The sequence below is a fragment of the Phyllobates terribilis genome, unplaced genomic scaffold, assembly GCF_046119375.1.
Source record: "Phyllobates terribilis strain yellow unplaced genomic scaffold, ASM4611937v1 Scaffold_3__8_contigs__length_932513732, whole genome shotgun sequence".
NCBI lineage: Eukaryota > Metazoa > Chordata > Amphibia > Anura > Dendrobatidae > Phyllobates > Phyllobates terribilis.
In genome coordinates this window covers 894,982,083-894,999,580 of record NW_027362763.1, presented here as the reverse complement: position 1 = coordinate 894,999,580, position 17,498 = coordinate 894,982,083, and the positions used below count along the sequence as shown (strand labels likewise).

General features: G+C 38.4%; 1 protein-coding gene across 4 annotated transcripts in view; it reads left to right on the top strand.

The window, feature by feature from the left end:
- Window positions 1–16,942, top strand: part of RGS17 (regulator of G protein signaling 17) — a 197,238-nt gene extending 180,296 nt beyond the window's left edge. For all 4 annotated transcript variants that reach the window (XM_073672741.1, XM_073672739.1, XM_073672740.1 and 1 more), the window contains one exon: window positions 13,770–16,942. In XM_073672741.1, coding sequence (XP_073528842.1) covers window positions 13,770–13,958 — 189 coding nt within the window. In that variant the 3' untranslated portion in view covers window positions 13,959–16,942. The remainder of the gene's footprint in view (window positions 1–13,769) is intronic.
- Window positions 16,943–17,498: the final 556 nt, after the last annotated feature.

Genomic DNA, 17,498 nt, shown 5'->3' with positions numbered 1-17,498 from the left:
TGTTCCATATTATAGATCAAATAAGAAGAATAAGGCAGAACTTCCACAAGAAAATTTGTTTGAAAAAATTGACTTTTATTCCACCCACATGGTAATGTTTCGCTTCATAGAACCTTTCTCAAGCAAGGTAAAAGTGCTACTAGTGGTTATATTGTTGTACTTCAAGGGATCACAATAAAACTTAAAGAGGACCTGTCATCAGGTCAAATGTGGCCAGTGTTTTCCTGCTACTGCCATGAGTATTCCAATTTTTATTTTTGTACTATAAATCCGCTATACTGTTCCAAAGAGATAGGCCTTTTTTCGTCCTAATTTTTATACTCTTTACCGGAGCCATTTCTCACAGGGCAATAATGTAGAGCAGCCTAAAGACACAATCTAAGAGAATCAGGGAATAGTGCACGCTTGGGAAAGGCCATAAAAATTAGCCCTAAATAAAAAAGGACCATAATTTTGAAACTTATGAAGGATTTAAAAAACAAAACGAAAAACGAAGACTCAGGTCAGCATCAAGAATAAAAAAAAGCAAAAACTGGTCGCCTTTGACCTTTCCTGTATTACAGTTTTAGGCAGATTAAAGCCACCAGGTCCTCTTTAAACTGCCTAAACAGAGCAATCATATTATTGTATTGTGTACCGTATTTTTTTAACTATAAGACACATTTATTAACAAGAAAAAATCTTGTGTGTGCATCTTATAGTGTGGAGGCAGCTTCGTGTGACGGAGAAGAACACAGGCACCATGTCCTTTCCGATCACAGAGAGAGCTGCTGTCTCTTCTCCTATCTGACACTGATCTATGTGACCGGTGAAGAGCAGGAGAGGAAGCTGATGGGAATGAACAGAGGCTGCAGGAGCCGAGCAGCTGCAGGACCTTCTGCACGAGTAATTCCAGGACTTTTCAGGTCATGTGACTGATCACATGGCTTGAAAGGTGCTTGAGTTAATTAAGTGGAAGGTCCTGCAAATGCTTTTCTGCTGCATCTTCTGTACAGGTCCCCATTATGAACTGCAGGATGTGGTAATGTATAGTGTGTAGTGTGCATGTCTATATGGGCAAGTATCAGAGCCATGCTGCTGAGCTGTGTATGTCTATATGGGCATGTAGCAGAGCTGTTTATGTACAGTACCGACCAAACGTTTGGACACACCTTCTCATTTAAAGATTTTTCTGTATTTTCATGACTATGAAAATTGTACATTCACACTGAAGGCATCAAAACTATGAATTAACACATGTGGAATTATATACTTAACAAAAAATTGTGAAACAACTGAAATATGTCTTATATTCTAGGTTCTTCAAAGTAGCCACCTTTTGCTTTGATGACTGCTCTGCACACTCTTGGCATTGTCTTGATGAGCTTCAAGAGGTAGTCACCGGAAATGGTTTTCACTTCACAGGTGTGCCCTGTCAGGTTTAATAAGTGGGATTTCTTGCCTTATAAATGGGGTTGGGACCATCAGTTGTGTTGTGCAGAAGTCTGGTGGATACACAGCTGATAGTCCTACTGAATAGACTGTTAGAATTTGTATTATGGCAAGAAAAAAGCAGCTAAGTAAAGAAAAACGAGTGGCCATCATTACTTTAAGAAATGAAAGTCAGTCAGTGCGAAAAATTGGGAAAACTTTGTAAGTGTCCCCAAGTGCAGTTGCAAAAACCATCAAGTTCTACAAATAAACTGGCTCACATGAGGACCACCCCAGGAAAGGAAGACCAAGAGTCACCTCTGCTTCTGAGGATAAGTTTATCCGAGTCACCAGCCTCAGAAATCGCAGGTTAACAGCAGCTCAGATTAGAGACCAGGTCAATGCCACACAGAGTTCTAGCAGCAGACACATCTCTTCAACAACTGTTAAGAGGAGACTTTGTGTAGCAGGCCTTCATGGTAAAATAGCTGCTAGGAAACCACTGCTAAGGACAGGCAACAAGCAGAAGATACTTGTTTGCGCTAAAGAACACAAGGAATGGACATTAGACCAGTGGAAATCTGTGCTTTGGTCTGATGAGTCCAAATTTGAGATCTTTGGTTCCAACCACCGTGTCTTTGTGCGACGCAGAAAAGTTGAACGGATGGACTCTACATGCCTGGTTCCCACCGTGAAGCATGGAGGAGGAGGTGTGATGGTGTGGGGGTGCTTTGCTGGTGACAAATTGAAGGCATACTGAACCAGCATGGCTACCACAGCATCTTGCAGCCACATGCTATTCCATCCGGTTTGCGTTTAGTTGGACCATCATTTATTTTTCAACAGGACAATGACCCCAAACACACCTCCAGGCTGTGTAAGGGCTATTTGACCAAGAACGAGAGTGATGGGGTGCTACGCCAAATGACCTGGCCTCCACAGTCACCAGACCTGAACCCAATCGAGATGGTTTGGGGTGAGCTGGACCGCAGAGTGAAGGCAAAAGGGCCAACAAGTGGTAAGCATCTCTGGGAACTCCTTCAAGATTGTTGGTAGACCATTTCCGGTGACTACCTCTTGAAGCTCATCAAGAGAATGCCAAGAGTGTGCAAAGCAGTCATCAAAGCAAAAGGTGGCTACTTTGAAGAACCTAGAATATAAGACATATTTTCAGTTGTTTCACACTTTTTTGTTAAGTATATAATTCCACATGTGTTAATTCATAGTTTTGATGCCTTCAGTGTGAATGTACAATTTTCATAGTCATGAAAGATGTTAGAGAGATGCTAACAATAGATTTATTACCTCCCTATTCTACCTTAGTACATTAAAATTAGTGATAATGACCCATTTATTTTACACCTCCAGGGAAGTTTTAATAAATAGGAAAAAATGTTTTTCCTATTTTCTGCTGTCTGTGGAAGTAGTGCAAATGTAGTAACATAGCCTTATCCACACAATAAATCAATACATTGCAAATAAGAAAATGCTAAGCAAACAACAGAGCTATAAGGAACACTTATACTACTATAAGAAAATACAAGAATCTAGTCCCAGAGCCTTAAAAGGAAAGGGGCAGCAAAAATTATATACAGTCGTGTGTAAAAGTTTGGGCACCCCTGATCAAAAATACTGTTATTTTGAACAGTTAAGCAAGTTGAAAATGAAATGATCTCTAAAAGGCCTAAAGTTAAAGATGACACATATTCTTTGTATTTTAGGCAAAAAATATATACATTGTCATTTTTTACATTTTAAAGATTACAAAAAGGAAAATGGGCCGATGCAAAAGTTTGGGCACCCTTGGAGGTTTGTGTGCTCAGCTAACTTTGACCAAGATTTCAGACTTTAATTAGCCTGTTAGGGTTAAGGCTTGTTCAGTATCATCATTGGGAAAGGCCAGGTGATGCAAATTTCGTAGCTTTATAAAAGCTCAGCCTCCTCTAACCTTCTGCCAAAAAACAGCAGCCATGGGTTCTTCTAAGCAGCTGTGTAGCACTCTGAAAATGAAAATGGTGGTGGCCCACAAAGCATGAGAAAGCAATAAGAAGATAGCAAAGCGTTTTCAAGTTGCCCTTTCTTCAGTTCGAAATGTAATTACGAAATGGCTGTTAACCGGAACAGTGGAGGTCAAGATAAGGTCTGGAAGACCAACAAAATTTCAGCCACTCATAGGATTGCTAGAGAGGCAAATCAGAATCGCCTCTTGACTGCAAAAGACCTTGAGAAAAGAAAGATTTAGCAGACTCTGGAGTTGTGGTACATTGTTCTACTGTTCAGAGATACCTGTACAAATATGGCCTTCATGGAAGAGTCATCAGAAGAAAACCTCTCCTGCATCCTCACCATAAAATTCAGCATCAGAAAAAGCAAAAGAACATTTAAACAAGCCTGGTGAATTTTGGTCCTGTGGACGAATGAGGTTACAATGATCAAAGGTATGTATGGAGAAAAGGGCACAGAATTTCAGAAAAAGAACATCTCGCCAACCATTAAGCATAAGGGTGGATCAATCATGCTTTGGGGTTGTGTTGCAGCCAATGGCACGGGAAACATTTCAAAAGTGGAGGGAAGAATGGATTCAATGAAATTTAAACAAGTTCTTGATGCAAATGTAACACCATCTATAAAAAAAAGTTGTAGTTGAAAAGAAGGTGGCTTTTACAAGTGGATAATGATTCTAAACACACTAAAAAATTCACAATAGACTACCTCAAAAGGCACAAGCTGAAGGTTTCACAATGGCACTCACAGTCCTCTGATCTAAACATCATTGAAAATCTATGGCTAGACCTCAAAATAGCAGTGCATGCAAGACAACCCAGGAATCTCACAGAACTGGAAAAATTTTCCAAGGAAGAATTGATGAAAATCCCTCAAACAAGAATTGAAAGACTCTTGTCTGGCTACATAAAGCGTTTACAAGTTCTGATACTTTCAAAGGGGGTGCTACCAGGTACTAATCATGCAGGGTGCCCAAACTTTTGCATCGGCCCATTTTCCATTTTGTAATTTTTAAATGGTAAAAGATGAAAATATATATATATTTTTGTCTAAAATACAAAGGAAATGTATTTTAAATCTTTAACTTTAAGCTTTTTTAGAGATCATTTTAGTTTCAACTTGCTTAACTGTTCATAATAACAGTAACTTTGACCAGGGGTGCTCAAAGTTTTACATGTCACTTGTGAGGCAGTGAGAGGGATCATATGCGAGGGACGGTATGTGTCTCCTAGGATGTGCATAGAGGCATCTTGAACCAGTTTGAGTGCATTGCTATCACAGACACAGCTGTGATTGCGGTGCAAAGTAAAACTAAAGTTTGAACTTAGTCAAGCTATTTGTCTAAGTTGGATTTAAGAAAACCCGGCATGGGCTTTTATTCTTGGAGTGGACTACAGGATGGCGGAGGGGCGGTCAACTCCCTCCAGCCTGGTTCTTACAAGTGGCTTATGGCCACAGATTCCTTTTAAAAACCTGCAATAAAGGTTTGGGTGTGTCAGTGTTGGGACTGCTAGGAGCATAGCAGGAAGCTCTGCAAGCTGCTGTGAAGCAGAACACAGGCCTGTTAAGGCAACATATCTAATGCACCCTATGTGACACAGCGTGGCCAACTCCGGCGGCAAAAGGTTTACAAGGACTGTGTGGATATCCCGGCTGCGATGCAGAGGACAGCCTTTGCTTTTGAGTTGTGAGTTTTGCCAAATAAAGCCATTTAAGTTGGACTTTCCTTGGGTCACTGCCTTATTACTGCACAGTGTGAACACCACCGCACTACACACTGTACATACTTATGACACAGAGAATAGTAGAACAGCTAAAACATGTGTAGAAATAATCAATTACTTAGTCACATTATGCAAAAAAAAAAATGAAATGCTCACATTATTGGCATGTGAAGTGCTTGACTGTACACCCAGGACTTGTGCACAAACTTATTCAGACAACAAGGGCCAAGTATACACTTGTTCAGTGGTCCAGATGAGACATTTAGGGAACTAATGTTTCATTGCAGCTACTTGGTAAATTCTAAAAAGTTCATTTTTTATCTCATTAAAGTACACTCTGCACTCCATCTTCACTGAAAAAAAACAGAAATATCACATGGTCATAAGTATTCAGACCCTTTGCTCAGTATTGAGTAGAAACACCCTTTTGAGCTAGTACAGCCATGAGTCTTCTTGGGAATGATACAACAAGTTTTTCACACCTGGATTTGGGGATCCTTTGCCATTCTTCCTTGCAGATCCTCTCCAGTTCCATCAGGTTGGATGATGAACGTTAGTGGACAGCCATTTTCAGGTCTCTTCAGAGATGCTCAATTGGGTTTAGGTCAGGGCTCTGGCTTGGCCAGTCAAGAATGGTCACAGAGTTGTTCTGAAGCCACTCCTTTGTTATTTTAGCTGTGTGCTTAGGGTCATTGTCTTGTTGGAAGGTGAACCTTCAGCCAAGTCTGAAGTCCAGAGCACTCTGGAAGAGGTTTTCATCCAGGATATCTCTGTACTTGGCCGCATTCATGTTTCCTTCAATTGCAACCAGTCGTCCTGACCCTGCAGCTGAAAAACACCCCCATAGCATGATGCTGCCACCACCATGTTTCACTGTTGGGATTGTATTGGGCATGTGATGAGCAGTGCCTGGTTTTCTCCACACATACCACTTAGAATTATCACCAAAAAGTTCTATCTTCGTCTCATCAGACCAGAGAATCTTATTTCTCATAGTCTGGGAGTCGTTCATGTGTTTTTGAGCAAACTCTATGCGCGCTTTCATATGTCTTGCCCTGAGGAGAGGCTTCCGTCGGGCCACTCTGGAACCTTGAGTAATACAGAAATTCTTTTATAACCTTGGCCAGATCTGTGCCTTGCCACAATTCTGTTTCTGAGCTCCATGGGCAGTTCCTTTGAGCTCATGATTCTCATTTGGTCTGACATGCACTGTGAACTGTGAGGTCTTATATAGACAGGTGTCCAAATCAAGTATTATCAGTTTAATTAAACACAGCTGGACTCCAATGAAGGAATAGAACCATCTCAAGGAGGATCACAAGGAAATGGACAGCATGTGACTTAAATATGAGTGTCTCAGCAAAGGGTCTGAATACTTATGACCATGTGATATTTCAGTTTTTCTTTTTTAATAAATTTGCAAAAATTTCTACATTTCTGTTTTTTTCTGTCAAGATGGGGTGCAGAGTGTGCTTTAATGAGAAAAAAATGAACTTTTTAGAATTTACCAAATGGCTGCAATGAAACAAAGAGTGAAAATTTTAAAGGGGTCTGAATACTTTCCGTACCCACTGTACATAGGCACGTACATATGTGCTCACTGGTCTACAGAGCCAGTGCAAGGCAGTCATGCTTATGTTCACTTGGCACCTGGGTCCATTCATTCTCATCCACAAATAACCACATTTACCATCCTCTAAGTGCTCTCTATGTTATCCACAGCAAGGTGTGTATGATCATTACCAAACAGTAATGATCCCATTGCCTTTTACTCCCTCCATCTTCTCTCCTATCCTCCTATATTTTCTTCCTACATCTTTGACACCAACTTCCTCCCATCCATCACTACATCCCCCCTCATAGCACTATCTAACCCCCCATCCCTGCATCCATGACGCCTGTCACACAGAAGTAACCTGTCACTAAGGCACAGTAGTCTGTATTAACCAAAGAGCACTTACCTTCTCTGCAGAGGAAGAATACAGCTAGAGGGTTGAAAATTGGACTGTGAGGATAAAACAGTTTTACAAAAGACTGGCCCTTTAACCTTGTCCTTTGGAAGCCCCTCCACTGTGACATGTTTACGCAGTTGTAGTTTTATAGTATAATGTTGAGCGGTTAATGTTGTTTATGTTGATTTTTTTTATTGCAGTGCTGTAGTGGTGCAACTAATTTAACTTCCCTTTCCCCTTATTATCCTTACCAGCCATCGTGTTCATCTTCTATTAGTGACGCTTCGGTCGGTCTTTTTCAGGTTGTGACCTTCCGGATCGCTTCAGTGTTTGCTAGGCAAGCCGAAAGTCACTACTCAATGTAAGTCTATGAGAGCCAGAACGAGGCTCTCATAGACTTGCATCGAGAGTTTGTGACCGATTTCCGGTCAGTCACAAGTTGTCACAAAATTGCCGCATGGGACCGCAGCAACTCCAGGAAGTGCTGAAGATGGCGACTGGTAAGTATAATACTAGGAGCAGGGAACTTATATTAGTGGCACCACTCCAGTGCTGAAATCTGAAAAAAATACTGGGGTGGTGCTTTAAGGGCCAGGTTCTTGCCACTCGGCTTAAGTAATAAAAGACATGTGCCAAAGGTAAGTATACCCCATCATGAATAGCCTTTGACTTGTAAGTGGAGAAAATGCACACCATTAAGTTGTGGTGTACTGCTTTAGGCGGTCATGGATGGGAGATGTCCTTTGTGGGTGTCCCACTCAGAGGAATCTAGGCCGCCCCATAAGGAGAGGAGGAAGGAAGCTGCCATGTTAGAAAGTCAAGAGGCTCACTGAGACTTGGCTTTATTGAAGAATGGTAAATGACAACGCTTTGTAATACAGGACTATTTAAGTGTGGTGTACAAGTAATCAGGTTATTGCAGGTTCAAAGCCCCGAATGGGACAACATAATAAAAAATAGAAAAAAACTTAAAAATTCAATTAACCCTCCCTCTTTTTTAATTGTGTAAATAAAAAAATCGAATACGTAAAATACTATTGCCCCTTCCCTAAAAGTCCATAATGTTGGTGACTGTTCTGGTAACATCGTCGTATTTCCTCACACCTAATCCTAATGCTGTGTGATGACATTGGTTGCACATGGAAAATGTGTGATCACATGCTTTCTCCTAATGTTGTTAGTTATCACCATGAATACATACATGGAGTTTCTGCTCTACCAGAGCTGGAATGCTGTCTATTGCTAGAATGTGATATTGTCGGTATACGGTTATGTTCACATGAGTGTATTTGCAATTTGAGTGCCTTTCGTGAAAAAATATGACTCATCACCCAACAGCACTAGGACAAATGGATTTCAATATGGATTGTTCGGATGACTGTTTTTTTTTCACTGACCAAATATCTAGAATGAAAAAAAATATAGAGGATACACTCATTTTTTCCGTATTTCATATAAGGCTTGTCGATTTAAGTCTATGGATGTGCAAAAGAAATCAAATCCGATACAGATTAATCGCATAGTATGCCATTTTTATGGATACATTGTAATTCTTTAGCATAAGAAACTATTTTTGGTCTTGTAAATTTTATAGCGGCTGCTGTTTAAAAACAGATGCCATACAGATGAAAAATCATCTGTTTTTTGAGGGGATGAAAATCAGACAATTTATTTATACGCTTGTGTGAACTTATACTAACTCTGAAGTCTAAAGCTGGTTAAAACAGCAGAAGAACTAGAGATAATCAGAATTGCTTCAGAACTAACTCCAGATGAGATATCTGGATATGAAAGGCTGACACTAAAGTTCAAAGTTTTTAGAAACTGCAAAAATTAAAAGTCTTTACAGGCAGTTCGTGGGTTACGAACTCAATGTGTTCTATATGTTTGTTCGTAACCCGGATATGTATGTAAGTTGGAACAGGACCTGGAAAAAAAAAACTAATGCTCACCTGACCGCTCCAGCCACCCCAATGCTTGCAGCCAGTCCTCCGGGCCTCTTTTTCCGGCATTATCGGCCTCTTCACTATAGGCCAGGACATATGGCCGCTTCCATGCGTCGGAAGTTACTGCACATCATAAGGTGACCTGGATGTGACCAGAAATCTGGAAAATGCGCTATACAACGGCAGAAAGAAGAAGACGAGACTGCAAGCAGTTGGGCAGTGGAGAGGTGATTTGATTTTATTTTTTTTGTAATCATTACTCACTTTGCAGTCTGGTCTTCTTCTTCCCGTCAGAAGGTGCACCACATCTCCGGCCTCTTCACTATAGGCCAGGACTTCCAGCTGCATCCAGGCCAGAGCTTACTACGTCATAAGGTTGCGATGATAACTTGACCTTATGACGCGCAGTAATATCCACCCTGGACGTGACCGGGAGTCTAGGTCTATTGTGAAGATGCCGGAGATGCAGCACCAACATCGGAAAGTAGAGGACCGGACAGTGGACAGAGAGGTCAGTGGTGAATATATTAGTTTTTTTTATTAAACATTCGACGTTCAGGAACAAGGGTTGTAAGTAAGTCGAATGTTATGAATTCGGGGAATCCCTGTACTTTATTCTTCTTTCAATTCTAGCACCAAGGTCTTGTAAATCTTTTTTTTTCTTTCTAATTACCTCCCTCTGCTGTTTCTGCTTGTGAGCGGCGCTATCGCGGGCCACTCACGGGCAGCTTGTGACTTCCTCCCCCGGTGACGTCACGTCAAGTGAGGCGTGACTCAGAGCTGGGGTCCCCGCGGTGGCTCAGGGTTTGTGGGCTGGGTTACTCCGCGCGTCACACCCAGCATCCACCGCGTGCTTTCCCAACGAATGGGGAGAGGGAGAGCGCGCGGTGAAGGCTGGGTGTGATGCGCGGGGTAACCCCGCCCACAACCCAGCAGCCACCATGGAACGCAGAAGAGGTACCCCCGGCTACATCCGGAATCATGACATGACATCAGCGGATGTCAGAGCCGGCCACAGCCGGGGGTCACGTGATGTCTGTGAGCGGCCAGCCAGAAACAGCAGAGGGAGGTAATTAGAAAGAAGCTTCAATTCAGCATAAAAACACATTGGGCTATTTTGAATATTAGTGGACAACCCCTTTAAGGACGCAGCCAAATTATATTTTTGCGATTTAGTATTTTCTTTTTCTTCTTTCAAAAGCCATAATTTTTTCACTTTCCAATCAGCATAACCATATATGACATGGTTTATTTTGCGGATTGATTTGTAGTTTTGAAACACAACATTAATTTTATCATGCAGCGGGGGGGGGAACAAATTACAAATGAGGTGAAACAGTTTTAAAAACTGCAAATCCATCATTGTTTTTGGGTTTTATTGTTCATTGCTTAGTAAAAATGACCTTACAATGTGATTCTTCAGGTCAGTACGATTATGGTGCTACTAAACTTACATAAGTAATTTTTATCATCTTAGTGGCTTAAAAAATTTTAACTTTGCAAATCAAATATTTATTGTGTGTCACCATTTTCTGTGACCCATAACTTTTTTTATTTTTTGATAGGTAGAGGTATATGAGAGCTCGTGTTTTGCATGTCGAGCTATAGAATTTCTTATCACTTTTTTGATGTAGATATGATATTTTGATTGCTTTATATTGCATTTGGTTGTGTTTGGGAGGATGTGCAGTGACCAAAAAATGACAACTCTGGCTTTTCGATTTACTTATGACTTTTACTAGAGATCCTAAAATCGATCCACAGTGAATTGACTTCAAGTCAAATTTCATGAAATTCGCAGGCCCAATCAAATTTGAACAATTTGCAATTCATTTTTTGCAGATTGTAAAAAAAATATGCCCAGTGCCATCTTACACATTGCTGAAGATTGCATCAGCCTTCCCAAATGACATCCGGCAAGGCCATGATGGCTTCCCCTTAATGCTTTGCTATCACATTACATTGTCTAGCTTGGCCAGTCATGAAGGAATATCACAGCCACTATAAAAAAGATGCAGGGAAAGTAGTGTCCAGTTTAGGATTTTACAGCCTATGGGTAGGAAAACAGAATGCGCAGCTCATCATTAGAGATAGGAATAGAAAGACTTTCAGACAATCTCATGGATTTACAGGCAAGAACAGAATGGTTTTCCTGATCACAAAAAAATAAAAGGGATATTTTGGGGGGCAGTTTTTGAATTTTATAAAGTACTTAAAGCCTGCCTGTGCTGTGTGTTGTTAAATAGGCTGTCGGTTACCAATAGTTACCAACCATTTACCCATAACTAGATATGTTGAGGTCACTTGGACATACTAAGGCTATATTTGTGTTAAAGAGCTCAAAAGAGGTTGGATACAGGAGACCTCATAGTGTTGTACTGATCTTACTGATTGAAATAAAAATATAAAAAAAATCTGTCAAATCCATCAAATTCAAAGTTCAAAAGATTCGATCATCTGTAACATTTACGTTATTGGTTAAACAATTTAATATTTTGATTTGAGATGAGCGGATATTTTGAATTCAAATTCGCCGCCTTTAACAAATTTTCCCACCAAAATTGATTTGCTTCGAATAAACTTGCCATGAATCACAATACTAAAAAGATGTAAAAAAAAACTTGTCCTTCTCACATTGCAGTAAGCACATTTTCTGTGACACACAAGCCTTAGATTCAAGATTTTGTTTTAGCAGCAAAATAACACTGAGGGCTTTAATACTGCCCTCCTTGTTTGCAGTATGTGAAGAATTAAAAAAAAAAGCTGTTATACTCCAATAACAGCACCTCAATAGCACCTTAATGTCTCAGATCAATCAATTCACAGTCACACTGATTGACAGTTACAGTACCTCCCTATATATCACTTAAATCTTTTGAATATTATTCACAAACACTCTCATTTTCAATTAGCTTCAGCACTGCAGTAGTAAATCACAAACATATTAGGCCTTTTTATATCCCAGTGTGGAATGAGCTGTGTACTCTGACCTTCTATACCTACACCTTACAATCATAAAATGAAGCTGCTTGGCTGGCCCCCACCTTCTTTACTGGCTGTGATAGGCCCCTGGTCCATGTTTTGTGATTTCTCCAGGGCGTTATTCGTAAGCTCACATGCTTGCACCTGCCATTATGTGTGAAATGGAAATTTTTTTTTGCGATCTTCACTAAACAAATCTGAGTGTATGAATTCGCAGGGACCTGCTATTTTCAGGAAATTTGACTCGAAATCGATTTGAATTGATCTGGTTTTGATACATCAGACTTTTACAAATGCAGTGTTAATGAATGTGCTTTTTTTTCCTTCTTTATTTTAAGAAAAAAAGTTGGAAAAAGTTTTTTTTTTTTAAGTTTATCATTTAGTTCCCCTGGTGTCCAACCTATGATCATTGCTTGTACTAAATAGTGCAATTCAGTATTGCAGCATTTAGTAAGAACCACGATCACCTATGAAATGCTGTAGGCTCTCGGCTGCCATGGCTGATCACGTTGCAGTGGAGGCTCTCGTCTCCCGAACAAATACTCCACAGCAATCGCACCACTAAAATTTCACTATTAGAGACTGGCTCTAGAGCTATTGTTAATTTCTAGCAACTTGTCAATACAGGAACCTTACAGATGTTTTCACTCAAGCCAAAATACCCAATAGGTCCTATGCATAAAAATGATGTCTGTGTTATCAATACTAACTGATCTGATTTAAAAGAAATGTGTCTGCACAAAATGACTGTTCAAATCTAGCACAACACCTTAAAGCGGACATAGTCCTAATAGAAATTGTATCTTTAGTGTCCAAATACATTTAACGCACCTGCCCATCTACTTGTTTTCTATGTATCTCCACTAGTGATGAGCAAACCCGGAGTTAAAAGTTCAGGGTTCCGAACACGGACTTCTTCCGGAAGTCCTTTTTAATTTTCGGAGTTCTTGGGGGAAGTCCGGGAAGGAGTGAGAGAGAGAAAAGAGAGAGAGAATTTCCAAGCTCCAAAGTTCTTGTCACCATTGTTTTCATTGGGGTTCGAGTTCAGGTTCAAGTTCGAGTCAAGTTCTGGTACCAGAACCGAACTTTGGACTAAAGTTCTGGTCGGGTACCAGAACCCAAACTTTCACTTGTCCGCTCATCCCTAATATCCACTTTTTCCTTGATTAACAGTTTTGGTTTTACAGAAGCCAAAGGAGGGTGAAACTATAGTAGGTGGGAAGGTGCAGTTATCAGATCAGCCAGACAGGAGTGAACCAAGCGCCTTATGAGCATATTTCATTAAAGAACGATTTCTGGCAAACAGCAATGGATTGGATTTAGAGACTCAAGGTCCAATTTTTATTAGGGTTATGTAGCCTTTATTAGGGTTAGTTTGAACAGTCACTTTGCGCTGACAGACTCCTTTTAAGCTTTTTTTTTTCCAGGAGAGATCTGACAATCTACAGGTAATCTGATTTGACTCTATAACCAACAGTGACATATATGTATAGAGGTACCATATGTGTTTCTTAGTGTGACCATGATGTGATGTCAGAAATTGTTTTACTTGGAGTTGAATAACTATTTTAAAACTGGCCTTGTATTGGAGCTTTGTCCCTATACATTCTATTACAAAAAATGTAAAACGTTGGTAACCATACCTTATGTTTTATTGTGCGCTTTCTTTAATAGTCCGACATGTATTTTTCTGCACAATATATTTCATTGTAATAGAATATCCAGTTTCCATAACTTGTCTGTATCCACAGGTCAGTCTTGACTCCAGAGTCCGAGAAGTGATCAACAGGAATTTGTTAGACCCGACACCTCACATGTACGAAGATGCCCAACTTCAGATTTATACACTGATGCACAGAGACTCATTTCCACGGTTCTTGAACTCACAAGTATTTAAGACTCTTCTTGAGAGTACAGAAGATTCTACCAATGACTCTTAGCTGAAAACTTGGACAAACTATACGGGGGTTTTATCTCAAAAGAACAAATATGTAGTTTAATAACATCATACACTGAGTTCCTGGAGAACTCCAGTTGTGCACTACTCAGGCTACTGTGAAGAATAAACCAGAAAACTGCTTTCTGTCTCCATTTCCCCAAGGTCTTTCATGCTTGATTTTGAGAGGACAAAAAAAAAACAACACTGGAATTGCCACGTTTGTTTTCTACACAGTTCACTTGAGCATAGGACATAATGATCTATTTAATGGACTATGAAAATACAAATTGTTTTATCTCATTCTGCATGTGTACAAATAGGCATTCTCCTTAACCCACACACAGACAGACACGTTGCAATATATAGGCAATTACATTAAACATGTACTTAGCACTATTTTATGTGGAACTCCGTTGTAGAGCGGAAGCAGACCCTGGCTTGGTTTTCATTTTCATACTTGACAGATGAGTCTAATATGATATTAAATGATATTTTTTTCAGTGGTCTAAGACAAGTGATATTGGAAAGCCAATATTCGAGTGAGCTTATAACGCTCTTGACGAAGCAAAGGAGATAGACGTTGGATTACTCACAGATTTTCACTGCCAAATGTGGCTTTTTTTTATTTTTGTTACGGAGTTTGCAATGTCAAAGAAGCACAAACCACATAAAGGATATGTCTGGATGACCAAATCTTTGAGCTGACATTGTTGTTGTTATGAGATAATAGCATATTTATGTACATTTCAGATGTCATATACATAAAATGATTTAATTAAACTGGTCATCCAGTTTTAACAGTGTTGTCTAACATAATGTATTTCAGTAAAAAAAGAAAAAAAACGATAAATAACAAAGAGCTTGATACTTTAATATTTTGAATAAAATAAAATGTTTACCTATATGTAGCATTTGAAACATTTTAGTGGAAAGAACTGTCTTTTAAATTAATATTACTGTGTGCAAAATGCTTTGAATGCTTGGTTTAAGTTTCTCAGAGGAGTTACTGTACCTTTTCGACAGTTACATAAACTTAAAAGTTAAGCTCTCAGCTTCTTCGCTTATTGTACCTCTCCTTGAAAATAAGGGAAGCTGTAGAGGTCAGCAAGAAAACCAAATTTTTTTTCATTTATTTATTTTCTTAATTATAAAGATAGCAAACCAGTGTTTTTGCTTGTACTAACTAAATTATGGTTTTATCACTAGTTTTTTTTAACTTTCTATTTAACCTGCCTTTATATGTAAATGTGCGTGTGTGTTTATCTATACTTATAGGTATACACACATATACACACTTGACTACTGTCATTTACTTTTTTGAAATATAGTAAAATATAGAATATTATGTAAAACAAGGATATAATACAGTTATCCATGGTTCAATTTCTACTTTAAACAGTAGTGGAAAAAGAAAATATTAATTGCATGAATTCTAAGTGGCAGACTGGGCCTTACATTGTTTAAAACCTTATTGTTTACTACATGTTACTACCTCTATTTCTTATTTTATTTTTTAATTCTATTTTCTTTTAATCATACTGGTTTGATAATTTTACTTGAAACATTACATTTTTGTTTGCATGATTCCACCTATATGACAATGTGTACCATAAAGTACTTTACATTTGTGTCTTGTACAGAAATCAGGAGAAATGGATATAAAGGGCTACTAAATGCTCCCTATGCAAATATTTTACTTATATTAGTATTAAAAAAAAATAATATATATATATATAGCATTTAAAGAAACAATAAATTAAAAATAGATAAGGAATAGATTCTGTTTACACTGAGACTACTGAATATTCTGAATTTAAATATTCAGCACTTTTATTATTTGTACCGTTGTAGATAAAGTGAAAAAAAAAAATATTTATTATAACAATTTCTTTAGTATATAAAAAAAAAGTTTTGACTAAAAAATGTCATTGTGCTATTCACTATTATATTCATATTGGTTTTATCTGCTCACCAAATAAATAATGGTGAGATGATGCTCAGTTAAAATATATATGTACGTAGCAAAAAAAAAAATTTTTCTTTTTTTCCAAGAATGTGAAAAATAGAAATTTTCCTAGTATTTTTTTTAATTCTCTGATTTTATGATCTACAGATGTTGTTCTGTAGTAGAACTATTTTTCCTAAATGAAACTTGTATTTGCTGTGTGTTTCTATTTTTTGGTGTCAGAGATGTTATGGTGCTCAGTGCGCAATAACACAGTACGGATATGAAATCTGTATAGACATTAGAAAATATGTACAGAAATGAGGGCAGGATTTTTACTTACTGATGACGGCAGTAGTTGTTAATGACATTTGTTTACAATCTTTAAACTTTACATTTAAGAGGAAAAATAAGATCTTATTTTTGCATGAAAAAGTTTCTGCGGGGAAAGCTTTATTGTGCCATATGATGGGACTTGCCAAATCTCCCATTTTAGCCAATGGAAGTATAAAATTGTGTCCCAAACATGAAAAATGAATGATGGGCATAAACTGAATTTGTCCTTCCCTTTTGAAAAAAGAAATGATAATATTAATGGCTTAACACTTCATTAATAATTTCTAAATCCCTATACTTTAAAGTGCTTTGAATGCATGATAATTTGATAATTCTATTTATTACAAGGCATTTATTATTACTGCTGAGAAAAGTAGAACTGCATGCACATGTGTTATGTTGCTGTGTTCAACCTTAGAATATTTAAGTAACCAGGCACGTCTTTTTAAGAACATCTATCAAAAGATGCAGTCAAACTACCGTACTTTGATTTTGTTTTCTTCACCAATTCCTTTGCTATGTAATTGGTTGGATAGTTGCGTGTTTTTCACTTAGATTTTTATCCAGACCTGCAGATTGTAAAAAGTTTTAGAACCAACACACAAATAATGTACAGGAAAAAGTTTACTGAATTATCCAGATTATGGTCCTAAATACTGGGATAATATAAGAACCCAAGATAAAAACATAATAAGCAAATACCCTGCAGTAAATAAATAAACAGCAATAGTACATGAAAATAATACAGGGTGCTTAGTTAACATAATTTTGCCAAAAAAATGCAAATAACCGTCCCACCACGTCATAGTGGCCCTATTCAGGATGGTCCTAAACTCTAGTATAAAAACCTTACATGCTACATACACACCAATTTATACTCATGTTAATTTCCTTAGGTTTTAGTCTGGTTGCATTCAGTGCATATAAAGGTGTGACCTGCCTTTTTCTTTTTTTTTTGGGCTGGACATTATATTCAAGTAGTTCCCCATGGCTGTATGTCCACTAGCCAGGTTTCAGTCCTTCTCTGCTCTTATCCACACGCACGTCACTTGAAGTTTTAATATTAGAGGTTAGGACCATCCTGAATAGGGTCACCATGACGTGGTGAGACGGCTTTTTGCATTTTATTGATCAAAATTATGTTAACTTAGGACCCAGTGTTATTTCATGCACTATTGCTGTTTATTTATTTACTGCAGGGTATTTACTTATTATGTTTTTATCTTGGGTTTTTGCCTGTTTAGTGGCCAGTGTGAACAT